Source organism: Kogia breviceps, chromosome 18 (genome assembly GCF_026419965.1).
Source record: "Kogia breviceps isolate mKogBre1 chromosome 18, mKogBre1 haplotype 1, whole genome shotgun sequence".
Taxonomy (NCBI): domain Eukaryota; kingdom Metazoa; phylum Chordata; class Mammalia; order Artiodactyla; family Physeteridae; genus Kogia; species Kogia breviceps.
Genome location: NC_081327.1, coordinates 46,056,053 through 46,083,139, shown reverse-complemented (window position 1 = coordinate 46,083,139; position 27,087 = coordinate 46,056,053). Strand labels below are relative to the sequence as shown.

At 44.7% G+C, this 27,087-nt stretch overlaps 1 protein-coding gene across 6 annotated transcripts in view; it reads left to right on the top strand.

Moving 5' to 3' along the window:
* Window positions 1-23,457, top strand: part of WDR59 (WD repeat domain 59) — a 92,060-nt gene extending 68,603 nt beyond the window's left edge. The window contains exons 20-28 of one of the 6 annotated variants that reach the window (XR_010837916.1): window positions 1,271-1,404; window positions 2,637-2,718; window positions 6,090-6,202; window positions 7,772-7,922; window positions 8,017-8,089; window positions 9,644-9,770; window positions 9,930-10,072; window positions 14,996-15,190; window positions 20,812-21,595. Coding sequence is in view for 3 of the 6 variants with exons in the window: in XM_059043727.2 (XP_058899710.1) it covers window positions 1,271-1,404; window positions 2,637-2,718; window positions 6,090-6,202; window positions 7,772-7,922; window positions 8,017-8,089; window positions 9,644-9,770; window positions 9,930-10,072; window positions 20,812-21,047 (1,059 nt within the window). In the remaining 3 variants the exon portion in view is untranslated. Of the gene's footprint in view, window positions 1-1,270; window positions 1,405-2,636; window positions 2,719-6,089; window positions 6,203-7,771; window positions 7,923-8,016; window positions 8,090-9,643; window positions 9,771-9,929; window positions 10,073-14,995; window positions 15,191-20,811 lie in introns of those variants that run through there. The other 5 variants (XR_010837917.1, XM_059043727.2, XM_059043725.2 and 2 more) reach the window with 5 other exon arrangements.
* Window positions 23,458-27,087: the final 3,630 nt, after the last annotated feature.

Below are 27,087 nucleotides of genomic sequence, written 5' to 3'. Positions count from 1 at the left end.
ATATAGACCGTGACTGATTTATGGAAGAGTGATTGTACCAAAATCACTGGTGCAAAACGAATTTATCTGTGAACCATCTAAATAATAATAATATACTCTACATGCCCGAGAGTTTATGGACATTTATAATAAATACAGATTTTTAAATTGCACTTTTCCAGCTGACACTTTGCAGTCTCCGCTTTTCATTGTCCCCTGATTAACCTTGTGAGATTGGAACCACAGAGCTTATCATGAGCCCAGAGTTAACCAGTGAGCAAAGAGAGAGTGACACTGAATTCACCACCAAAAGGGAACGTGCCTGGGGTTGCATTGAGCCAGGGCATGTGTTAATAAGACGCATAAGACTTGGTTTTCCGACTCCACATTACAGGGCCCTTTCACTGGCTCCTTTTGCCTCCTTTGTTAATAAGTATGTCACTTCCCTCCTGAGTTGAATCACTTTGGTGACCCCCTTTCTAACTTCTGGCGATAAAATAAAATAGAATATTGCTTCCTTGGCTGGTCGTCATTGTGAAGATACCAGATGGGGCTACACTCTTACCATTCTCATTTTCCAGGACATCTCTCATTTCCCACATACAGGCTCCTCTGTAGCCATTTGTAGGGAAGGCTCTGGGGAAATAGGATAATTGCTTATGATCTTCCACATCCATTACCCAGGTCCCTCTGCTCAGGTATTTTTGACATTCTAAATGATCACTTTTAGAAATAATTCAGATCTGCTAGGGAAGACAGGGTAACTTTTCTTGAGCTGCCCAGTTTCTGTGTCTGCCTCCGGTAGATGAAAGTTTGCAGATCACCGCACTGCTGTGTCTGAATTAAATTTCAACAAATCCAATTTAAATTGTCTGAAAAGGAAAGAAAAAAAAAAAAAAAAACAACTTTGATTAGTTTCAAGCAAGGATTTTGAACCTAGGGCTGAACCCAACCTTAAAAGTTGCTCTTCTCCCACATTTTTGTGGTCTTTACTAACTTATTTACTTGCTGTTCTTTCTTTTTTAAATTCTGGCTTCGGGGTGTTTTTGAGCACCTGCAGAATGTACATAGCTCTGCAGTAGGTGCCTATTTTCCTCTTAGGATTCTGGGCCAGGAGCTCAATGCCCTTTGTCACCCTGTTATTTTCTACAGATGCTGATTCATATAATTGTGGGCATGATGTAACGCAAGGTCTCTGCAAATTACCAGTGACCCAGCTGTGGTGTGCTCTGCAAATGTAGGTTTCCATTCATCGAAGTCCCCATTAGTTATATCTTGTCCTTCCCCCCAGAAATCGAGGAGATGGAAAAGTAAGCGTGAGGGATCGGACTCTGGGAATCGACCAATCAAGGCTGCTGGGAAAGTGATCATTCAGGATATTGCCTGCCTTCTTCCTGTTCACAAATCATTGGGAGAACTATACATGTGAGTTCAGAATTTCAACTATGCCGTGCTTCCCACTTAGACATGAATATCAGAGTTGTTTATCTTATTTTATTTTTTTTTTTTGGCCGTGCCTTGCGGGATCTCAGTTCCCTGACGAGGGATTGAACCCAGGCAGTTGAAAGCCTGGAATCCTAATCACTAGGCCACCGGGGAACTCCCTGTTTATTTTATTTTTTGAGATACTGGAATCCGTTTTAGGAGAGGCCCAGTGCATTAGCTTTCTTCTGCTGCATAGCACATTACCACAGACCTAGCATTTAAACAACACACGTTTATTATCTCCAAGTTTCTCTGGGTCAGGAGTCTGGGCATGGCTTACCTGGGTCCTTGCTCTGGTCTCGCCAGGCCGAAATTACGAAGTCGCCCGGGTGGTGGTCTTAACCAATGCTCAGAGTCCTCTTCCAAACTCATTCAGGTTGTTAGCAGAATTCAGTTCCTTGCAGCCGGAGAACTCAGGGAATTTCATCTTCTCCAAGACCAGCAGGAGTGTCTCACTGATGCTTCACTCTCTTTCTAAGGTCTCATCTGATTAGGTCAGGCCCACCCAGGAGAATCTCCCTTTTGACAATTACAGGAGTGATATGTCATCAATATTGACTGGTCTTGACCCCGTTTAAAGGGAGGGTTTATACAAGGCATGTACAGCAGGCGCTAGCAATCTTGGGCACAGTCTCAGGATTCTGCCTCCTGTACTTAATGTGTAAAACAGTTTAAAAACAGAGCTACTTTGGTTGAAGGGAGCTGGGAGGGTGGGTGACAGGCACACAGAAGCTGCTGACCTGTGGTTCCCCTTCTTCCTGAACTTGAACACATAATAAAAAATATGTATTTTGTTGTTTATGTACAGCACATTACTCCTTGTTAGAAACTACAGTCAGCATTATACATATCTAAATCAATTTTTGTTCAACCCTTAAGCCTGGGGGACTCCCCAGAAAAGCTAGCTGGCAAATTGTTCTTTGAATCTGGCCTCCTTTCCTGACTTCAAAGAGGTAAGTAATTTCACCTTCCCCAGGCCTGAGCTCAGAGTGTAACATCAGCTGTAGGTAAGCTTTTTCTCCATGTTACGTAGAAAGGGAGCTTAAGGCCAATATGAATAAAACATTCTGAGCGACAACCAAAGAGGCAGTTTTTCGTTTATTTGTTAAACCAGGAGTAATTGATTTAGAAGTCAACGGGAAAGAAACTTTTTAATTCTTCTTAAATTTCAGATTGAATGTGAATGATATTCAAGAAACGTGTCAGAAGAACGCCACTTCTGCCTTGCTTGTTGGAAGGAAGGATCTCGTCCAGGTATTTTCCATTCCTTTTGTTGGAGATCTGGATTCTTCTCTTGGGGCAGGTTCTTTTCACTTTATAGTTGTGGTTTAGTGACATTTCAAGGTGTACCTCCTATTTTGTAATTTCTTTCCCTTTTTCTTTGCCAAACTGTAGGGCTAGAGCAGCTTTTTTAATCCCTTGGATGTTCTTATTAGTGCTTAGTTGAGGAGGTCCTCCTGAAGCATTTACTAAGTGTTTTTATAACATCTCTTTTCTATTCTAGGGCAGGGTGGTTTTTAATACGTAAATTTGGATGTCTTTATCTTTGCCATTTACACCCTCAGTTCTGTTCTGTTTGTTTTTTACTTTTAAAAATGCTTCATTTCGGGCTTCCCTGGTGGCGCAGTGGTTGAGAATCCGCCTGCCGATGCAGGAGACATGGGTTCGTGCCCTGGTCCAGGAAGATCCCACATGCCACGGAGCAGCTAAGCCCGTGAGCCATGGCCGCTGGGCCTGTGCGTCTGGAGCCTGTGCTCCGCAACGGGAGAGGCCACAACAGTGAAAAGCTTCATTTCATAAAAGGTTTACCAAGGCATTCCTTAAGATAAAGACATGTTCAGTTTTCAAACAAGGTGTACTATTACAAGAATTAAAATTTCCTTCATCTTTGCAGAAACACATCAGTGCTTAAGCAAGTTGCTCCTATACTGGCGAGGTTTTTTGTTTTTTATTTATTTATTTATTTTTGTCTGGCCGTGCCACGCAACTTGCGGGATCTTAGTTCCCTGACCGGGGATCGAACCTGGGCCCTCGGCAGTGAAAGTGCAGAGTCCCAACCGCTGGACCACCAGGGAATTCCTGGTGTGTTTTTTTTTTTTAACTGTTTTTTTTTGAGATTGTAGTCCACAGACCATGCAATTTACACCTTTCAGATGTGCCATTCAGTGGCTTTCAGTATGTTCACAGCATTTTGCAATCATCACCATAAGCAATTTTGGAACATTTCCTTTACCCTGTAAAGGCAGCCCACATCCCTTACTTGTCACTGCTCAAGCCCCTCTTCCCCCATCCAGCCCTCGCCAACCACTAATCTGTGTTCTGTCTCTATTGCACCTTTTATTCCTTAGTGTGAGGATTAGACTGAGCAATGGAAACTACGAGCTGCTGTCCTATCTGCTCAGTTTTTTCCTTGTAACCCTCCAAATGCCCCAGAGCTAAGGCCTCCCCTTGATTTTTAGCAGATTGAAAAATCCCTAGGATTTCCTTTTGTCTCCAAGTCTCTGCTGAAAACCCTTTGAAGTAAAACTTGGAGTCATGGATTTAATCTGTTTCTCTGAGGACCCAGCCACCTAAAATTCTGCAGACACTAAGAAGGCAAAACGAAGTAGTGGAAGTAGTGGGGAATTTCTAACAGAAGGCGTCAGCCCGACTCCGCTCCCTCGTGGTGTAGCACTGGGCCTGGTATTTCCGGCTCTCGCAGCCTCTGTATATTCGTCAGTTGAGACCCACAAGGGGAATTGCCTCATAGGACTGATGAGAAGATTGGTTCACGTTCTGAAAAAACATTCTCTGAGGAAAAATTACTTCCTAAAGTGTTTTCTTTTTTCTTTTTCTTTTAAGTTTTTAGGACTTTTACGGCAGGGTTGATTTGGAAGTTCAGGCTAGTCTGAGTGAAGTGGAAAGACCCTTCCCTGGGGTTCAGACATACCTGGGTTTACACCTGGGCTCCGTCCCTTTCATGTTGTGCGATCCTAGGCAGCTACCTAATCATTCTGAGCTTCAGTTTCCTCACCTATAAAATAGGAACAGTACTTCTAAGGTCCTAACGAGAACTAAATAAGGTAATATGCATACAGTTTCCATCCCTGTATCTGGTAGATGTAAATACCCAGTATGTGGCACATCATTGCGGCTCTTCTTGCAATTGCAGTCATCATTGTGGTGTGGTCTTCCTTAACGGACTGGAGATGACATGGGTGCAAATGCTTGGAGAATTTTTTGTTGTTGTTCTTTTTGCACATATTGAAGGTGATGTGTCTACTGTTTTGCAGAGAGTTACAGGAATAAACCTGTCAGCTATTTCTGTCGAAGGCACGTAGGAAACGTGTATTACAAGCGAGGAAATAATAGGCCCAAGTTGTCAGCCAGGGTAGTAATCATCCTTTCCTATCCCAGAAACCTATGAGCTTCTTCCAGCAACCATCCAGCTGGTCCATTGCTCATAGAAATGAATGTTTTTCTTTTGAACCAGTACTCGTGGGGGGTTATTTAAGTATACTGGAGCCACACGATTTAATTGCTTTTTTTTTTTTAACATATCTGATGTGTTTCTATACCTATTTTTCAGTATTTTTATTTGCTTATTCTTTTTTCTTCTGTTTTAAACTCCTTGATTCAAAGTCTGTATCTTCTTCCTTTCGGGTTTTTCTCAGAGTCTAGTAGTGTTTTCCAGTTGGTGGGCGTACAGTGATGTATTGCTAGTAAGAAAGATTTCCCCAAAATAGTATTCCATTAAAAAAAATATTTATTTATTTGACTGCGCCGGGTCTTAGTTGCGGCGTGTGGGATCTTTCAGTAGCAGCATGCGGGCTTCTTAGTTGCAGCATGTGGGCTCTTAGTTGTGGCACGCATGTGGGATCTAGTTCCCTGACCAGGGATCGAACCTGGGCCCCCTGCATTAGGAACGCAGAGGCTTAACCGCTGGACCACCGGGGAAGTCCCCAGTATTCCATTTTTAAAGGTATGGAGGGGAGGGGACTCTGTTGATGGTGTGATGTGTTTATATTTAGCGTGTGCTAAATCTTGGATTTACTAGACACTTCATGGACATTAGTTTCTGCTTGAGGACTCCAAGCCCCGTGAGGTTTCAAGTTTGGGAATATTCCTCAGATTTGATGTCAACAAAAAGAAAGCCGAGTCTATTTTTTCTTGGCCTATTTTTCTGTAACTTCAGAGAGTATACTGAAACTTTTGTGATGGAAGGTTTTTCATTATTTGGGCAAAGGACAATCTTAAGTGTGATACCGAACGCATTTTTCTCTCCCTGCCAGTTCACTAATGAAGCAGCAGAAAAAGTCACGTGAGTCAGTGGTTAAATAGACCATCCAGGGAAGTTGTTGCATGGTGTCATTTCTCTGTCGTCTGCTTCATAAAAGTTTTTAGGGCGAGTGTTTCTCAAATGTGCATACAAGTCCCCTGAGAATCTTGCTAAAATGCAAATTCTGCTTCAGTAGGTCTGGAGTGGGGTGTCAGGCTCTGCATTTCAGGAAGCTCCCAGCTTTGGCCGCCCCCAGAGTCGCAAGGCTTTAGGCTGTGTGTGGAGGAGGAGGAGGTGGGGTTCTTTCATGGTTCCCAGTCCTGTGCTCACCAGTCTGAGTGTGGGTATTTCTCTTTGATCTGTCCAGGTTTGGTCGCTGGCTACAGTAGCTACGGATCTTTGCCTTGGTCCGAAGTCTGACCCAGATTTGGAAACACCCTGGGCTCGACATCCATTTGGGCGACAGCTACTGGAGTCCCTGTAGGTTTTGAGAGCTAAAAGTGAGGAAAATGAGTGATGACAATTTTAGGTCAGTGTTTTTGTCTAAGAGAAAAGTGCAAAGGCCTGAGGCATGAGAAGAGGAAGCGAGACCTTTCCTTTTAGGGCTGCTATAATTTCTGTGCAGAACTCACTTCTTCGAGCAGAGGAGTTATACAGTATTTGTCATTTATAACAAGGATTTGGGACTCATGTGTCCTTGAGAGAGTTATGCTTTGGCCCAGAAGTACGTCAGTCTGAACACAGGAGTTTTGAGTTCTTGAGGTCGAAAGTTTCTTGGGTGCTAGAGAATCTCGCCCCTGAGAGCAGGTTAGAGAATTGCACGTTGGCCTTCGTGTTTTCCAGAGGCCACGATGCATTCACCCTGTTAGACCGTTTATGAAAACCTTGAGTTTGTGTTTGATTTATTGCACTGAAATGTGGCAAACTGGAAATACAGTGTGCAAAGTGATTCGCAACCAGGCAAAACCACTTGAGGCTCCAAGACAGGGAGGCCCAGGTCCTGGCAGAGAGACGGAAAAGCTCTCCTTCCTGCGGGTGGAGGTTTGCTTTAGCTACTTGTTGGGGCCCCCGACCTGGGACACATGCTTCAGGTTGCTCATGCTGCTTGTCCCGCCCACTTCATGTGGGGCTCATGAGATGGTGTGAAAACACCTTAAAACTATTAGACATTGCCTGGTGGGAAAGTATCACTATTATTCCATCACCAAGGCCAAGTCCCTGGGATCTCTACCTCACATTCCGTCTAGCACAGTTGTACTGAAAGGGGCAAAGGGGATGTGAGGACCTAAAAGGTAACACTATCCCCTGTTGTTCTTACTTAATAGCTCAGACTCATAATGCCGCCTCCCGAGCCTGTGACCTGCTCCCCACGCTGTGGTGGCACCGTGCTCTCCTGAGCACCTCCATGTAGCCTTAGGTCATATGAATGGAGGACGTAGAAACCCCCCCAGGAAGAAGTGTGATGGCCTCCTTGGAGTTGGGGAGGCCGAGAGAGCCTCTGTGGCCTCACTCAGATGTGAGCTGAGTCTCCTTAATTCTTGAAGAAGCTCCATTCCAGTCTGAGCCCAGGCCTAGGAGCTTCCAGATTGGTTTTATCTAGGTCATGTGTAATACTCAGATACATGTTATTCCAAAACAAATTTAGCCAGACTCAAAGTCGATCATGTCCCCGGATCTGCAGAAAGCCCTCGTTCCTGATGGGGGCTTTTGAGGCAGAGTCAAGAATTCTCCCTTCATTTATGGTTTATCACAGGATATATAGTTCCCTGTGCTATACAGTAGGTCCTTGTGGTTTACCCATTCTATATAAATGATAGTGGAAAAGAGTATGAAAAAGAATGTGTATATATATATATATGTATAACTGAAGAACTTGGCTGCACAGTAGAAATTAACACAACACTGTAAATCAACTACACTTCAATAATATAAAATTTTAAAAAAATTCTGCCTTCCCACCCCGATGGCGGCAACCCGCCGCTGTCGTGACAGTCATCCTTCCCCCTGCCCTTCTCATGACTTCTCCTCTCCCGTCCCCTTTCTCGCCAGGCTGGCTCATTACTGCCGGCTCCGAGACGTGCAGACGTTGGCTATGCTCTGCAGCGTGTTTGAAGCCCAGTCCCGGCCGCAGGGGATACCAAACCCCTTCGGGCCTTTTCCCAGCCGCTCATCTAACCTTGTGGTGTCCCACAGTCGATACGTAAGTTGGGGGTTTCCTGGTGTGAGTTTGACTTTTCCCAGAGGTCGCCGTCACGGGTGACGGCGCTCTCATGACGCTCCTGTTTGCTCCGCAGCCCAGCTTCACATCCTCCGGTTCCTGCTCGAGTATGTCCGACCCAGGATTCAGCACTGGCGGCTGGAACATAGGTTGGTATGGCCTTAGCCTACGCTGGGTTTTTGTTGTTGTTTTTTTTAAAAACATCTTTATTGGAGTATAATTGCTTTACAATGGTGTGTTCGTTTCCACGCTGGGTTTTTATACTCTGAATGTGGTGTGTGATTTAATATGTAATCTTTACTTGATGAATACTCTCTATATTTTTCCTTGTTTCTCATTGGCCCCCCCCCGCCTCCCCCCATACACAGTGCTCCGCGTAGCTTGCAGGATCTTAGTTCCTCTTAGTTCCCCGACCAGGGATCGAACCTGGGCCCGCTGCAGTGGAAGCTTGGAGTCTTAACCATTGGACCACCAGGGAATTCCCCCTCTTTGCCCTTCTTTTTTTTAAAAAAAACAATTATTTATTTATTTATTTATTTATGGCTGCGTCGGGTCTCCGTTGCTGCACGCACGCTTTCTCTAGTTGCGGTGAGCGGGGGCTGCTCTGTCGCGGTGCACGGGCTTCTCATTGCGGTGGCTTCTCTTGTTGCAGAGCATGGGCTCTAGGTGCACGGGCTTCAGTAGTTTTGGCACGCAGGCTCGGTAGTCGTGGCGCACGGACTTAGTTGCTCCACGGCATGTGGGATCTTCCCAGACCAGGACTCGAACCCGTGTCCCCTGCATTGGGAGGCAGATTCTTAACCACTGCACCACCAGGGAAGCCCCCCCCCCCCCATTGCCCTTTAAATTGAGTATGATGGGGATACTGTAGTCAGCAAGGTCTGGGCTTTTCGTGTTTGAACAGGCTGGTATCTGGTCTCTCTGCCTTGCTGGGTTGCTTTCCATCTTGTAACCTTAAGAAACTGACAGTGGGACCTCCCAGTGTCCACCCCCAAACGCTAACCCTTATCCTTTCTCCTGCACAAGCCCCTTTCCCGGTCATCTGCCACTTCCTGTTACTTCCCTCTCCCAACGTACCTCCTTCAGGGTAGAGAAATAAAGCTGAGCCTGGTTCTAGCTGGCTGTAAAGGTCTACGTAATGAAGTGTATTTGTGTTTTCTGGATTTTTAAAATTTCTTTTAAAAAATGATCTTAGTTCTGTTGATTACAAAAGTACTATTTGCCCAGTGAAGAAAAACGAAATGAAAAGCATTAGTGGGAAAATAGTAATCATTGATTCCCCCACCTAGAAATAGCATCTGTTAACATTCCAGAACATTTTCTTCCAATCTCTGTGTTTGTGTGGGGGGTCATTCTATATTTGTGGTTTTTGTGTTCCATTTTTTATTTTGTCATGAGCATTTTCTCATGTCATTTAAAGAGTTTTTATAAGTAATGCCTGCCTAATAGTCTACATCATCTCTACCATAATTTGCTTGATCATTATGTGTGTACTTAATTATCCAGTTAACCTTAATGGTAAATACCTAGACAAAACGGTAAGGCTAGGAAAGTGTTCTGTTTAGTTCCATTTCTCAGGATCTTCAACTTAGCTTATCTTTCTTCCAGGGAGTAAATTGGACACATGTTCCTTATGAGAGTTTTCAGGTATTTCCCATGCCTTCTCTGATTTTCATCTTCTCTTCCCATTTGATTTTTTTCAGTGGGAAGAGAGACGGAGCACATATCTTCACCCTGGGGAGAGTCCTCACCAGAAGAAATCCGATTTGGGAGTCTGACCTACAGTGATCCCCGTGAGCGAGAGCGTGACCAGCACGATAAAAATAAAAGGTAATGACCTTCTCCGGTGGGAGCTGCAATTTCATCGTGCTTAGATTCTCCAAAATCAGGACTCTTAGCATATCATGTGTCATTTGTTATATTAAGTGCTGTTTGGCCTTGAGCTTGTTTCTCCTAAAGGGACTGACCGGAATTCTGAATTTGCTCCAGGCTTCTGGACCCCGCCAATACCCAGCAATTTGATGACTTTAAGAAATGCTACGGAGAAATCCTCTACCGCTGGGGTCTGAGGGAGAAACGAGCTGAAGTGCTGAAGTTTGTTTCCTGTCCTCCTGATCCTCACAAAGGAATCGGTGAATAAGAATTTCTTTCTGTTCCCGTCATTCTCTGAAAAGTCCTATAATTTAATGTGCCCATAACATAATACTTGGAATGAAGTTCCAGTGTCTCATTTATAAGCAGAAATTTCTGAAGCATTTTGAGTCTGTTTCAAGCTTCTGAAAACCCTGGCATTTCATGAGGTGATTCCATTTTTATCGTAATGGAAGAAGTTTTCTACACAATCCTCAGATATTGATTTGGAAGTAGGGATATTTGTTCAGTGATTCAACTAGTGTTTACCAAATTCCTCTTAGTCACCGTGCTAGCGTCCTCACTCCTTCCCGTGGTGGAACTCACAGACCAGTGGGAGAGAAAAATATAATTACCAATTGTGATCAGTATTTATGAGCAAACAAAAGGGGTGTTGGGGCGGGGAAGCAGCGGGGGAGAGTCTTAGAAGACATGTCGAGCTGTATCGGGAAGGCTGTCTGAGGAGCTGAGGTTTGCAGGATGGGGTGGAGCCACACATGCGGTGAGAGAGCAGCACGAAGGGCATCCCATGCCGAGGGAGCGGGTCCGTGGGGGAAATAACTTGTGATTCTAAACAAGTGCAGGAAGACCAGTGTGGCTAGAACATAATGAGTGAGAAGAGTGCCGTAAAATTAGACTGTAGGATAGTCAGACTTGAGAGTCATGGTAAAGAATTTGCATTATATTCTAAGTCCGATGGTGAGCTTCAAAGGACATTAATAGGTAAGTTATATGACTTCCCTGGTGGTCCAGTGCTTAGGACTCTGTGCTTTCACTGCCATGGGCCCGGGTTCGATCCCTGGTCAGGGAACTAAGATCCCTCAAGCCACGTAGTGAGGCCAAAAAAAAAAAGAAAAGTAAGTGATGTGCTCTGGTTTCCATTGTAAGAGGATCCCTTTGGCTGTTTTAGGAAGAAAGGGTTGGAGGAGGATAGAAGCAGAGGTAGGAAGGCCATTTGAAGATTCTTAGAGTAGTCAGAGAGAGATGGATGGACTAGTCTCGGGGTGACATCAGTGGAGGTGGAGAGAGATGAGTGGAGTAAAAATGTATTTTAGAGGTAGACTCAATATGACTTACTAGCAGGTTGGGTATGGGCTTGAGGAGAAGAGGCAAAGCTTAGATGACTCCCAAGTTTCCAGCTCAAGCAACTGGGTAGATGGTGGTGCCATATTCTACGATAGAAAAGATTGGAAGAAAATTGAAAACTCAGTTTGGGACAGATGGAAATGTTGGTGAGGTTCAGACTGTAGAAATCACTCAGGCAGTTGGACATGAGTCTGGAGCTTAAAGGACAGGCAGTTCAGGGCTAAAACTAGGAATGTGGGAATCTTCACCATGTCAGTGGTGTTCAAGCTGTGAGGGTTGAGTGCATTTACCTGGGAGCTGGGGGGTGGGGAGGAAGAGGATGGGAGAAGCCAATAAGAGAGCCCGCTTCCTCTGGGCCTTGAGGGAAACCAGTACTTGGAGATTGAGTCTTGGAGGAAGACCCAGAAACAGAGACTTAGAATGAGATACCCAGTGAGTTTTGAGGAAAAGCAAGACTGTACTGTGAAAGAAACTAAGAGAAGAGATGTTTTCTAAAGAGTGACATGAAAGACAGAGATACAAGAGTGGACCGAACGCACACTGATTTCCTTTCTCCCCCAGACCCTGCCAAAGTGTCTCCATAGAGCTCTTCTGTAAAGACACAACCATGCAAGGAGAAGTAATGTTGGCAGTAAAGTTTGGGACCTGGGGGGCAGATAGGTTAGTGATACCTGATCTCACAAGGAGAAAGCTGAGCCCTGAACTGGCAGGCAGAAAAACAGCAACGCACATGGCAGAACCCCCAGGTGGCTCGGGAATTAGTGGTACCCTGTTCCTCTGCAAGTGGCATGAAGGTGAGGTCAAAAACAGGAGTATTGTGTCATGGACTTTCTAGGGTCCTCAGGTCCCCACTCCTAGTTTGCAGAACAGTTATCACCCTTCCTCTCCCCCAGCAGAAAACGGAAGTTCATTCTCCAAAGAAGGTGGACACATTTCCCAATAAAGGGGCCGCCACGTAGCTAGCATACGAATGAGGAAAGACCCAGGGATATAGAGAAGATCCTAGAAGCTTCCAGAGAGAGAAAACAGGTCACATACAAAGGATAGGACTATGAATAGCATCACACTTCTCGGGAGCAGTGAACTAGGTACTGGAACTAGATGACAACAGTGCAGCAGTACCTTCCCTGTTCTCAAGAAAAGGATCCTCTTAGAACCTCCTAGAATTCTAAGCTAGAATTCTGTACCCAAGTTATCCATCAGGTGTAAAAGTAGGCCTTCAGCCTATCCAAGGAGGAGAAATAGATTCAAGCCAGGAAACCAGGGTGTTGGGATGATGGTGAAGGGAGATGTATGTGACAGACCTGAAGACAGACCAGTCCAGGTTGGAGCTTCAGAGCATTGTCTCCAAGGAGAGAAAAGAAACCTGTGTATTTCAGTATATATAGTGTATTTCAGTATTCAGTGTATTTACAGAAGATTCAGATGTTTGGAGATGAATTATCAATAAGTATGTAACTAAGCAAACAGGAAAAACAAGACTAACTCTAGGAGGAACAAAATGTGCAAGAAAGGAAGGAAGTCATCATGGTACGTGGCTTGGCTTGAATAATATTTACCTAGAGAAATAATGTGAAAACAGTACTGATCCAACCAACTGATAATAGAACCAAATGGGGAAGATGAGGAACAGGCGGCCCATGAGTCTGGTTGGGGAGACTGGGGAGTGAAAGAGCTTCCACCGGGGAAGGTCAAGAGACAGCGCTTAAATACGACAATTAAGAAATAGCTTTATGAACATGTTGTGTAGAGATAGGGAGGTAGAAACGGAAGAAATAGTTAAGAATTTCCTCTAGAGGGTGATGGGTGTGGGAGTGGAAGGCAATGCTGCCTTTCATAACACGATGCATAGAATAATTTGATCCTTTAAGTTGTGCGAGTATAGTTTCAATTTAAAAAAACCAAATTAATATATAAATACATACATTGAATAACAAGGATTATTTTAATATGGATTATCTTTTTTAAAATTAATTAATTTATTTGTTTTTTTTTAATTTTTGGCTGTGTTGGGTCTTCGTTGCTGCACGCGGGCTTTCTCTAGTTTTGGCGAGCGGGGGCTACTCTTCGTTGCGGTACGCAGGCTTCTCGTTGTCGTGTCTTCTCTTGTCGCAGAGCACGAGCTCCAGGCGCGCAGGCTTCAGTAGTTGTGGCACGTGGGCTCAGTAGTTGTGGCGCGCGGGCTTAGTTGCTCCATGGCATGTGGGATCTTCCCGGGCCAGGGCTCGAACCCATGTCCCCTGCATTGGCAGGCGGATTCTTAACCACTGCGCCACCAGGGAAGCCCCAAATACGGATTATCTTGGTGCATGTACGTAAAGAAATGCAGACAGAAAATGCTATGTGGGTACATATTTTTCAGAGCCTCTACATGCATGAAAGTATATCAGGGAGAGATTAATGATGGCCTGGAGCAATTTGTCTTTTAAAATTAGTTTCCAGGAAAATAGATGAATCATAGGGATATGTAACTGATGTGTCAATCCATCAATCAGCTAGACGTATTGACATCTTCTATTATAAAGGTGTGCTGGGTTCTGTGGGCTGGACTAAGGTGTGGTTTGGGGAGGGGGTCATTCAAGAAGTCTATAATCCAATCAGAGAGATGAAACAGAAGCTCATGAAGACTTAAATGATGTTGGAGAATGAATAGTGTGTCCTAATACCATTACAAACAATGCTACAAAATTTCAGAAAGAAGGGGGGAGCGTGGATTGTGGAAGAGTCACAGACAAAAACATTAAATATTTCATCCTTAAAGTTTTTCCTTTGGAAGAGTCAGACTACCCAAATACAGGAAATCGCAGGTATCAAATATGACAAGGTTGCCAAGTTGGTCTCCTCCTGGTGGAAAACCAGCAGTTTCCTCTCACACTTACCACATCTGCAAGGGTCACTCCGTGTCAGCAGCAAGATTTGAGGGATGAAGTTGTTTTCATTTAGGGGATTAGATATTTATAGAAAGGACTCCAGGCTTCATTTATTTTGAGGGGATAATGCTAGACAGAGTATTATTATTATTATTATTATTTTGCCATACGCGGGCCTCCCACCGTTGTGGCCTCTCCCGTTGCGGAGCGCAGGCTCCGGACGCGCAGGCTCAGCGGCCACGGCTCACGGGCCCAGCCGCTCTGCGGTACGTGACATCTTCCCGGACCGGGGCACGAACCTGCGTCCCCTGCATCGGCAGGCAGACTCTCAACCACTGCGCCACCAGGGAAGCCCAGACAGAGTATTCTTAAAGTAAGAAAGAAGGGCTTCCCTGGTGGCGCAGTGGTTGAGAATCTGCCTGCCGATGCAGGGGACACGGGTTCGTGCCCCGGTCCGGGAAGATCCCACATGCCGCGGAGCGGCTGGGCCCGTGACCCATGGCCACTGAGCCTGCGCGTCCGGAGCCTCAACGGGAGAGGCCACAACAGTGAGAGGCCCGCGTACTGAAAAAAAAAAAAAAAAAAAGTAAGAAAGAAAAAAGGAAAAAAAAACTCCATATGCAAGGTGATTTTTGTCTTTGTTTTTTCTATTGAGGTATGAGGCGCTAGGCCAGAACGGTGGTAGAAAAGGTGCAGCCCACCCCCAGTTCCTATCTGCCCACCTGAATTTTATTCAGCAATTTTCTCTTTCAGTTTATTAATTTAATGTCTTATTTACTTGGCTGGTTTTACTTACCTTTGTGTAAGGTGGTGTTAATTAACACACATAACTCTTCTATGTGATTAACAAACTAGAATTGCATTCCACTAAACCTTCGGAGTTAGCTTCCACCTGGAGGTTCCGTAAACTCTTGGGAATCATAATTTGATCGTTCCATGTACCAGCAGTATTTTTATTGTCCTTATTAGTTTGTCTGTTAGGAACCAAGAACGATCCATTTCGCCTCTACCAGATTTCACCTGCCAAGCCTATACCTGTGATTCTGTGCCTCCTTCCCTGAGATCCCCCAAGTTTATCAGCGTTCCAGTGAAAGACACTTGAGAGCTTTGTGGTTTTCATCAATGCCTTATGGTTTTCCGAGTATAGGTCTTCTACCTCCTTAGGTAGGTTTATTCCTAGGTATTTTATTCTTTTTGATGTGATGGTAAATGGGAGTGTTTCCTTAATTTATCTTCCTGATAGTTCATTGTTAGTGTATAGAAATGCAACAGATTTCTGTATATTAATTTTGTATCCTGCAACTTTACTGAATTCGTTGATGAGCTCTAGTAGTTTTCTGGTGGTGTCTTTAGGATTTTCTGTGTATGGTATCATGTCGTCTGCAAACAGTGACATTTTTGCTTCTTCCTTTCCAATTGGGATTTCTTTTATTTATTTATTTTTCTTGTCTGTTTGCTGTGGCTAGGACTTCAAGTATTATGTTGAATAAAAGTGGCAAGAGTGGGCATCCTTGTCTTTTTCCTGATCTTAGAGGAAATGCTTTCAGCTTTTCACTGTTGAGTATGATGTTAGCTGTGGGTTTGTCATATAAGACCTTTATTATGTTGAGGTATGTTCCCTGTATGCCCACTTTATGGAGAGTTTTTATCATAAATGGATGTTGAATTTTGTCAAAAGCTTTTTCTGCATCTATTGAGATGATCATATGGTTTTTATTCTTCAATTTGTTAATGTGGTGTATCACACTGATTGACTGGCTGAAAAATCCTTGCATCCGTGGGATGAATCCACTTGATCAAGGTGTATGATCCTTTTAATGTATTGTTGGATTCAGTTTGTTAAAATTTTGTTGAGAATTTTTGCGTCTATGTGCATCAGTGATATTGGCCCGCAATTTTCTTTTTTTGTGTGGTATCTTTGTCTGGTTCTGGTATCAGGGTGATGCTGTCCTTGTAAATTACGAGTGTTCCTTTCTCTGTGATTTTTTGGAATAGTTTGAGAAGGATAGGTGTTAACCCTTCTCTAAATGTTTGGTAGAATTCACCCGTAAAGCCTTCTGGTCCTGCACTCTTGTTTGTTGGGAGTTTTTAAATTACTGATTGAATTTCATTACTGGTAATTGGTCTGTTCACATTTTCTTTTTCTTCCTGGTTCAGTCTTGGGAGATTGTACATTTCTAAGCGATTTTGAACACGTTCCACATCCCTTTGTACCTCCTAAAGTGGCAAACGTTAGCATGTTTACCAGCATCACCCAAAGTGGATGCATACTCTTACCAACTTTTAACTAGTGGTCATGCCATTATGCGCAACAATGAGCGGCAAGAGAGAATATTAAGATTTTGCTCAGTGACTTAGTGTTTTTGTATTTTTTCTCTTTGGGAATTTAAATCCATTTAGAAATTGTCCACACCCTTAAAGACTATTCGTTAGTTAAATGAAATATAAGTTCAAGGTCTTAAAGTTAATAAGGATGTTAGAAATTATGTTTAAGTGACACACTAAAAAGAAACATGATTACTAATGATGTATTGAATTTTTCAGCAAGATGACATTTTAATCATTTTACCCAGATAGAAATGGAGAATAGTTTACATATACAGTTATCTCAAGTGCCAAAGAACAACCCTTTTAAGAAGACATGTTATTCTCATTCAGCTTACGTGAACACATGGTTTTTACATTTTCATAATTTTAAATGTTGAATCTTTTCAAACCAATAAAACCAGTAAAGGAAACTTAAGAAATATAAACTGATCAGTTTTTAATGAGAACACAAAGCAAAGTCTTACATAATATATACAGTTATGCTTTACAGAACTAGAACAAAACATTTTTTAATTTGTATGGAAACACAAAAGACCCCACATAGCCAAAGCAATCCTGAGAAAGAAAAATGGAGCTGGAGGAATCAGGCTCCCTAACTTCAGACTGTACTACAAAGGTACAGTAATCAAAACAGTGTGTGGTACTGGTGCAAAAACAGAACTATAGATCAATGGAACAGGTTAGAAAGCCCAGAAATAAACCCATGCACCTATGGCCAATTAATCTATGACAGAGGAGGCAAGAATATACAATGGAGAAAAGACAGGCTCTTCAATAAGTGGTGCTGGGAAAACTGGACAACTACATGTAAAAGAATGAAATTAGAACACTCTCTAACATCATACTCAAAAATAAACTCAAAATGGATAAAAGACCTAAATGTAAGGCCAGACGCTATAAAAACTCTTAGAGGAAAACAGGCAGAGCACTCTTTGACATAAATCGCAGCAATATCTTTTTTGATCTGTCTCCTAGAGTAATAAAAATAAAAACAAAAATAAATAAATAGGATCTAATTAAACTTAAAAGCCTCTGCACAGCAAAGGAAACCATAAACAAAACAAAAAGACAACCCACAGAATGGGAGAAAATATTTGCAAATGAAGCGACCAATAAGGGATTAATCTCTAAAATATGCAAACAGCTTATGCAGCTCTGTATCCAAAAAAACCCCCAAACAACCCAATCAAAGAATGGGAAGAAGACCTAAATAGACATTTCTCCAAAGAAAACATACAGATGGCCAAAAAGCACATGAAAAGGTGCTCAACATCACTAATTATCAAAGAAATGCAAATTAAAACTACAATGAGGTATCACCTCACACCAGTCAGAATGGTCATCATCAAAAAGTCTACAAACAATAAATGCTGGAGGGGGTGTGAAGAAAAGGGAACCCTCCTACACTGTTGGTGGGAATGTAAATTGGTGTAACCACTATAGAGGTTCCTTAACAAACTAAAAATCGAATTACTATATGATCCAGCAATCCCATTCCTGGACATATATCCAGAGAAAACCATACTTTGAAAAGACACATTCACTTCTATGTTCATAGCAGCACTATTCACAATAGCCAAGACATGGAAGCAACTTAAATGTACACTGACAGATGAATGGGTAAAGAAGATGTGATACATATATACAATGGAATATTATTCAGCCATAAAATAACAAAATAATGCTATTTGCAGCATCATAGATGAACCTAGAGATTATCATGCTAAGTGAAGTAAGCCAAAAAGAGAGAAATATCATATGATATCACTCATATGTGGAATCTAATTTTTAAAAAATGATACAAATGAACTTATTTACAAAACAGAAATAGACTTAGAGATACTGAAAACAAACTTATGGTTACCAAAGGGGAAACGTGATGGGGGAAGGATAAATCAGGAACTTGGGATTAACATACACACATTACTATATAGGATAGATAACCAACAAGGACCTACTGTATAGCATAGGGAACTCTACTCAATATTCTATGATAACCTATATGAGAAAAGAATCTGAAAATGAATGAATATATATATATATATGTATAACTGAATCACTTTGCTGTACACTTGAAACTAACACAACATTGTAAATCAACTATACTCCAATAAAATTTTTTTTTAAGCTATGCTTAGAGAAAGAAGACAGCTTTTTTCGGGGGGGGCGGGGGGGCTGTGTTGGGTCTTCCTTGCTATGTGCGGGCTTTCTCTAGTTGCAGCGAGCGGGGGCTCCTCTTCATTGCAGTGCACGGGCTTCTCATTGTGGTGGCTTCTTGTTGCAGAGCACAGGCTCTAGGTGCACAGGCTTCAGTAGTTGCAGCACACGGGCTTCAGTAGTTGTGGTGCACAGGCTTAGTTGCTCCACGGCATGTGGGATCTTCCCGGACCAGGGCTCGAATCCATGACCTCTGCATTGGCAGGTGGAGTCTTAACCACTGCGCCACCAGGGAAGTCCCAAGGCATAGCTATTTTTAACCCAAATTTTCAAACCAGTTTATCTCAGGATTTACCCTAACTAGGAACTACCATAAATATTTTTCCTTAGTTACCATGTATTTAGAGTCTCTATTTGTCCGTTTTTATGACTACCTATTGTGGTGAAGCAGAGGAGCTGGCTTTGATAGAAGAAGGAAACCAGGACCCTTCCTCTACAGTAGGAGGTGAAAGAAGAGGGAGATGTGGGCTTCCCTGGTGGCGCAGTGGTTGAGAGTCCGCCTGCTGATGCAGGGGACACGGGTTCGTGCCCCGGTCCGGGAAGATCCCACATGTCACGGAGCGGCTGGGCCTGTGAGCCATGGCCGCTGAGCCTGCGTGTCCGGAGCCTGTGCTCCGCAACGGGAGAGGCCACAGCAGTGAGAGGCCCGCGTACCCCCCCCCCGCAAAAAATAGAGGGAGATGTGACGATTTGGGGGTGTTGAGATGAAGTGTCCCCCATTGCAAGGCTTCTGTTTTCTTAGGGAAGGGAGGGAAGAGGCCATCGGGTGAGAGAGAGAGAGGCATGTGGGAGGGGTTTAAGAACATGGCAGAGGTGTGAGGTGGGCACCTGGGAGTCGGGGAGGAAGAGCCTGACCACTGCACACAAGCCAGGAGTCTACCTGGAGGTGCGGTCAGTGAGACGAGCATCCTGACGGTGCACCTTCCTGTGGGAACGCTCCCGGGCTGACGCGGAGGAGGCCAGGGATGGGGCTCATCCGGGTGAAGCTTTTGCCAGGTGGTACCGTGAGGGAGAGAGGGGCCAAGGAGTTCAGGATATTTGCAGTAAAGTGACTATGAAGTGGAACCGTGTAATTCAGGCTGGTCAGAGGGGAAACTACAGCCAGAGAGGGGCTGATCGCATGGAAGCGCAAGTGGACTTTGGATAGAATGAAAGATGGTGGTGGATTAGAGGTGAGAGGACGGTGACCTGGGAGGCCAGGTGTGCAGAGGGTTAGTGGCGTGGATTTTGAAGATGCCAAGGATTGGAGTGGAGGGAAGATTGAGAACCAAGAGCAGAAGTCTTCAGGGCATGGGGTGGGGGGCGGTCCAGAATGTCGGTAGATGGTAGTAGAGGGAAAGGGGGAAGGCTGGTGAAGCCAGGGGGCAGTAGCCTCAAGAGGAGAGTACGGTCTGGAGGCAGCCATGCGCCACCCTCCCCTCCCACCCCTCCATCCTTAGGACGTAAGGCAGAGCTGGCCTTTCCTTCGGAGGAGGCCGAGACGCAGCGGGGTTTGGTTAGGGCCAGGTGGTGAGGGGACCGTTCCCAAAAGAGCCTGTAGAGCACGTGGGAAGGTCTGCACTTGATGCAGCGCAGTGGAAGGCGGTCTGGGAGGAGGAAGGACCTCCAGGTAGCAGGGGGTGAACAAGGGAGCTGGGCGGTTAACATGGGCCGCCTGGCCCCAGGGCCGTGGCTGAAGCAGACAGGGACTTCGGGGCAGGCGGGGACCAGTGGGGCAGGGCAGTCCTAACCGCTCTCCCCCGCACTGGGGCAGCCCTGTGGCCGCCTGACTCCGTCCATCGTAGGCTGCTGGGTCCTTCGCAGGCAGGTAGGGAAGAGATTGTAAGACAAAACAGCTCTTGCCTGAGTGTCGACTGATCCTTCAGTGCTTTCAGACAAATGTTTGTTAACTGCCTTCTCTGCATCTGTAGCTGTTGGGGTGGAAGAGGAATGAGATGGAGGCTCGACCGCTGCAGACACTGGGGTTTCCACCCAGGGCCTCGGGGAGCCAGGCGCCTGCTGCACCCTCTGCCCGCACCCTTCCACTGTGGTGACGACAGCAGCTCCTCTTTAAAAGACTTAGTGAGGTTGTAGAAGAAGGGGTTCTGCCATTAAAAAAAAGAAAATTGAACAGCAGGGCTCTGATAGGATCCTACAGAATCCCCCAAATGAGGACCTTGTTCTTACTCACAATGCCTGGTTCCCCTTTGCAGAACTGAACTCACCATGTCTCTTTTTTGGCCATCTCCACCCTTCTCCAGAGTTCGGCGTGTACTGCAGCCACTGCCGGAGTGAGGTCCGGGGCACGCAGTGCGCCATCTGCAAAGGCTTCACGTTCCAGTGCGCCATCTGCCACGTGGCCGTGCGAGGGTCATCCAACTTCTGCCTGACCTGCGGGCATGGGGGACACACCAGCCACATGATGGAGTGGTTTCGGACCCAGGAGGTGTGTCCCACCGGGTGTGGGTGCCACTGCTTGCTTGAAAGCACTTTCTGAACTGACAGCCCATGGGAGTTGTGGGAAATCCCAGAGAACCCATCAATGCCGGTTGACAAGCTCTCTGACAGGAGAGAGGCTCCAGAACCCACCCCTAACTAGACAGGGATGTGTTCTCCTCAAAGACTGACACGGTGCCAGCTGTTCATGAGCCTTTGCTTCTCTTTTGTTGGCTGTTGGTGGCATGGATGTTGGTGTAGGAGGACGCGGGCAGGTGGAAGTTTTCTTGGAGGAAAGCACCTGCCTCCAGAACCGTGTTTACCTTTAAGATGACAGCATCCTTTTTGATGCCATCAGAGAGATCAAGGGTGGTTGCACAGGACAGTCTCCTGAGCCAAAGGACAGTGGACAAATGGGCCTGTGACATAAGATGATGCATATATGAACTGATGGACTGTGGCCTTTTAAAATATACCTAAATTATAAATACGTAATGTACTTAAGGATCCTTAAGATGTATTTTTTTGTTATTTCTCTTCCAGCTATTCTCCCTTGGCTAATAAAATTCTAGTAATCGTTTGAAAAACAAAGAGATGAAGTTGAACGATATTTTAGTGAATCTATTTTTATTCTACTTCTAATTGAAATTAACTCTTTGGGATAGGACCAAATTCAGTGCTCATATTTTCAAAGGAAATGCTGATTTGCTTTTGTCATCCAACGGGAGAAAATAGAATTTGACATTTAAGGTTCTTCCCAACCCCAAGAGGTTTTTTAAAATCATTTCTTTTAACAAAGGAAAATGAAATTACATAGCAGCATTGCTGTGAGAATCTCCCGTTGGCCACTGTGGAGGTTGGCTGGGTTGCCGTAAATGCCTTCACTCTTTCCTTGGGCTCCTTCATAGGCTTTGACCCATGTTTATCTGCATCCACCAGTTCTCCAGAATGATTCTCAATGCTTCCCAGTTTGTATGTGCCAGGAGCCATCTTCTTTTCAATATTGCTACTAAAATTTATTTATTTTTAATTTTTATTTTTTTGGCTGCATCGGGTCTTAGTTGCGGCACGAAGGGATCTCTTGTTGCAGCGCGGGCTTCTCTCTAGTTGCGGCATGCAGGCTTTCTGTCTCTAGTTGTGGCGTGCGGGCTCCAGAGCATGTGGGCTCTGTAGATGTGGCTTGTGGGCTCTCTAGTTGAGGCGCACGGCCTCAGTAGTTGTGGCACGCAGGCTTAGTTGCCCCACAGCATGTGGGATCTCAGCTCCCTGACCAGGGATTGAACCCGCGTCCCCTGCGTTAGAGGGCAGATTCTTTACCACTGGACCACCAGGGAAGTCCCTATATTTATTTCTTAGAATTTTACAATTCCAAATTGATTAGTTTAAGAAATATAACTCCATGTCTCAAAATGTGAAAGTGTTGTACATCACTGTGGGGTTTTTTGTTTGTCTTGTTTTGTTTTTGAATTTTCATTCATTTATTTATTTTTTGGCTGCATTGGGTCTTTGTTGCTGTGCAAGGGCTTTCTCTAGTTGTGGCGAGCAGGGGCTTCTTTTCGTTGTGGTGCATGGGCTTCTCATTGCAGTGGCTTCTCTTGTGGAGCACGGGCTCTAGGTTGCAGGCTTCAGTAGTTGTGGCATGTGGGCTCAGTAGTTGTGGTGCACGGGATTAGTTGCTCTGCAGCATGTGGGATCTTCCCGGACCAGGGTTCGAACCTGCGTCCCCAGCATTGGCAGGTAGATTCTTAACCACTGTGCCACTGGGGAAGTCTGCATCGCTGTGTTTTAAACTACAGGTCAGGACCCATTTATAGATTGTGAAATCAATGTACTGCATAAAAACCAAAACTCTAAAAAATGAAACAGAGTAGAAGAGACATATCAGAACTTACCAGACATAACGTAAACATTGTTTTCTGTAACTTGTTTACCAGTGTATATGCACACGCCTGCACATGTGTATAACAGATCACAGTGTAAATTCCTTCCTTCCTGAGGGTTGTGGTCAAAACGTTTACAAAGCACTGTTTTGGATGATGCTTCTATGAACATCATCCCTGTGTTACTGGGCACAAAACACCATGATGTAAGAAAGGCCTGGATCCTGTGCAGTGAGAGCAGAGGTTTAACCTTCGGCTATGATCCGAGGTAAGATGCCAGCATCTTTGCAGAGTGGGCTGAACAACTAGGTGTAGTAGGTACATGGGAGGTGGATAAAGGAGGTGGCCAAAGAAGTCGAATTTGTTCACTGTCTCTTGTTCACTTGTTTATATCGACACTGCTGTAATGGCACCACGGGATAAGTTGACAAGTTTTTACAGTAAGTCCCCTATGTACGAACAAGTTCCATTCCAAGAGTGCATTCGTAAGTCCAATTTGTAAGTCCAACAAAGCCTAGGTATCCAACTAACACAATCGGCTATGTAGTACTGTACTGTAATAGGTTTGTAACACTTTTCACACAAATACATAAAAAACAAACACAAAAAGTAAAGACAACATTTTTAATCTTACAATACAGTACCTTGAAAAGTACGGTAGGCCAGCACAACAGCTGGGCTGGCATCCAGGGGCTGGCATCGAGGGAACAGGCAAGAAGAGTTACTGCCTGGAGAGGGAGAGGAGGTGGGAGGTGGTAGAGCTGAAGGATCGCCAGCAACAGGAGACGGAGGGCAAGCTGCAGTTTCACTCACACCTGACGTTGATGGCAGAGGTTCTGGTTCCTTGCCGAACTGAATTCTATCTACCCTCTTGAAAAAATGGCTAGTAGCTCTTTTTTCTCGTCATAGATGACACGGTAGCACTGGATTGCATTCTGAATGGCTGCTGCAACCTTCTTGTACCGTTCTGTGTTTGGGTCCTGTGCCTCAAAAACTAACAGTGCCTCCTCAAATAAAGAAAATACCCTTGCCATTTCCTCCATTGTGAATCCCTTTGGTTCTTCAGTTACTTCTTCCTCTTTTCTCTCTTCGTCCTTTCTCTGGGCCTCCAATTCCATCAGGTCTTCATTAGTAAGCCCCTCGTGTTACCCAGCAACAGTACTGTATAATAAAGTACACAAAAGCATAATCACTCGTAGAGGATGCACGTACATGACAGTGTACGCCAGACACGTGAACTAACTTACTTGATTGGACAGGCACGTTCTCATCTTTGAAAGTTTGCCACTTGAAGGTTTGTATGTGGGGGACTTACTGTACTGAGATCTGTCATGTTCCTCAATGAAATCACACCATCTGCAGAGAACAATCTTCTCCTGTTCCCCCAGTGCTTGAGCTCATGTCAAAATCTAGTTTCTCGCTCCGATTTTAGTCCTTTGACTCTGTTCTCTTATGGCAGGTATCATTGTTTTCCAGTAAGACTTGTGATTGAAACGCAGTCAAAACTTGCAGGAATAGATAACGGATGTGAACTCGGCCATCACTTTGAAAATATACAGCTAATCCTGGGAGGCTGGTTATTACCTCCCGAACCAAGTATCAGAAATCCCCAGCTTTGCCACCAAGGATCCCCCTTGCCTGTTAGTGTTTGGGAAGTCCTGTACGGGAAGGTCCATGGTTAAATTCGTTTAGTTTGGACTAACAGAAAAAAACGGTAAGAAAAGCACAGACAGGAGTATCCGGCTTTTCCTTCTATCGTAAAAAGATTCTTCTTACAGTAACACAACTCTCATAACAGTCTCTTAGTACTATCTTTATTTGGCTATGTTCAGCCAGGATACAGTATAAAGGATGCAAAGCGATTAGATAGAAATGATGTCCCTTTTCTCATTGAGCTCAGCTTTGCTGTCACGGCTCTGGATGGCCACTCAGGAAAGCACCGTCTCTCACTCTCTGTGCTTTCAGGAGATTGAAAGTTTGGCCTCCACAACCTGGCCCTCCCTGCTAGATGCCTCTGTGTCCAAACTGGGAGTAACTCTGGTTTATAGGCCTGGGGCCAGGCCAGACATTACTGTCTTCTGCCACTGTCTCGATTTAGAGAGAATCGTTGATGAAGAGCACCTCCCAAACCGCCTCTGTGTTTTTTCTTCTTTTTCTAATGGAGATCAGAATGGAAGAAAGGGAGAAAGGATCAACATTTGTATCCAAGATAGGTGGATTTTCTTTCCTGGCAGGAAAATGTCGCACTTTTCCCAGCAAAACTTGCCGGCTTTAAGAGGCTTGGGCCAACCTGCTTCTTTTTTTTCTTTTTTTGCGGTGCGCGGGCCTCTCACTGTTGTGGCCTCTCCCGTTGCGGAGCACAGGCTCCGGACGCGCAGGCTCAGCGGCCATGGCTCACGGGCCCAGCCGCTCCGGGGCACGTGGGATCTTCCCGGACCGGGGCACGAACCCGTGTCCCCTGCATCGGCAGGCGGACTCTCAACCACCGCGCCACCAGGGAAGCCCCAACCTGTTTCTTAATCAAACTTTTTTCCTTCCGTAAACATTTTGGACACATTAGACGCAACAGAGGTAAAAATAGTTGTGCAGTACAAATAGAAGATATACTCCTTCTTGTTTTACCCACGAAAAGCTTTGATAGAGTTGGAAATCCTGAAATAGAAATGGTCGAAGGAACTCCAGGTGAAATTTTTTCAGAGCACAGAGCTTCCTGACTTTCTACCTTTTTAAACCTGAGAAACTAGTAACACTAGGTGGCAGCAGAGATCTAGACTTGGTAAATCTGATTCCTAAGACTGAAATGAGGTTGCCGATAAAGATAAAACCAGACGAGTCTATTCCTGGTTCTCCAGTTGTGAAAGGAAAGATCTGCTCAGTTCATCTAGATTCATCGATCCGGTGATTGAACAGATATATGCCATCAGAAAAGGAAAGCTAGTTGAAGTCCTGCCCATGACCTCCTCTAGTATGAAAATTTCTCACACATCATGGCGTTCCCTCTACCTACCTCATGTCCTTTCATTCAAAGATCAACCTTGGGTTGGCAGACATTTAATACGTCTCAATCCATTAATACTTAAATAACGATTTTTTTTTGAAGGACAGATTCTACTTTTCCACCCATCCACTTAACAAGTATCCGTTCGGTTTCAGGCACTGTGCTACCCTTTGTAGAAACATGCTTGTAAATTAGACATGATTCCTTCTGTTTCATGATCTTGCATTTTAGTGTGCACTGTGCTTATAACGAAGGTCTTCTGGGTTAGAAATTTGGCGGGGTGGGAATAGCGGCTGTGAATCTCAAGACCTGTGTTCCCACCCCAGCTTTGCTGTGTGACTGTAGTGCAGGCACAGAGCTTCTGTAAATCTCTAATTACTCACCTATTAGGAAAAGGAGCAGAACTATTTCAGGTGTTGCAAATTCCAAAGCTTATGGGGATCAGGCACGTACCAGAAATACAGGAAGCAAGTGGATGGTATGATTTGTTTTATAAAGACACTTTAAGTGGAATTCTTTAGAAAGACATTTTGCATATGAAGCACATTGGCCTGTTTTCTCTTACACAAAGAATTTGTCTTCTCTCCCATTTTTTTTCTTGAAACCCTCAGCCTTCTAGATCTTCCATTTGTCTTCCCATGTTGGTAGAGTCGCAGTGTAAAGCGTTTCAGTTCAGCCACAGCCGACTCTACCCCAGCTGGGAATAATCCGTGAAAGAGAAGTAGTACAGAATCTAGGAGGGCTGGAAATCAGGCTTGGGGGTCATGCAGCCAAGGGGAGTGTTAAAATACAGGATGCCCCGGTCAATTTGAATTTTACTTGGAACATACAAGTTGTTCATCTGAGGTTCAAAGTAAGTGAAAATCTTGTATTTTTTGTTGTTGTTTGGCTGTGTTGGGTCTTCGCTGCTGTGCGCGGGCTTTCTCTAGTTGCAGCAAGTGTGGGCTACTCTTCGTTGCGGTGCGCAGTCTTCTCGTTGCAGTGGCTTCTCTTGTTGCGGAGCACGGGCTCTTGGGCGCGCAGGCTTCCGTAGCTGTGGCACACGGGCTCAGTAGTTGTGGCTCACGGGCTCTAGAGCGTAGGCTCAGTATTGTGGCGCATAGGCTTCGTTGCTCCACGACATGTGGGATCTTCCGGGACCAGGGCTTGAACCCATGTTCCCTGCATTGGCAGGTGGATTCTTAACCACTGAGCCGCCAGGGAAGTCCCAGATCTTGTTTGTT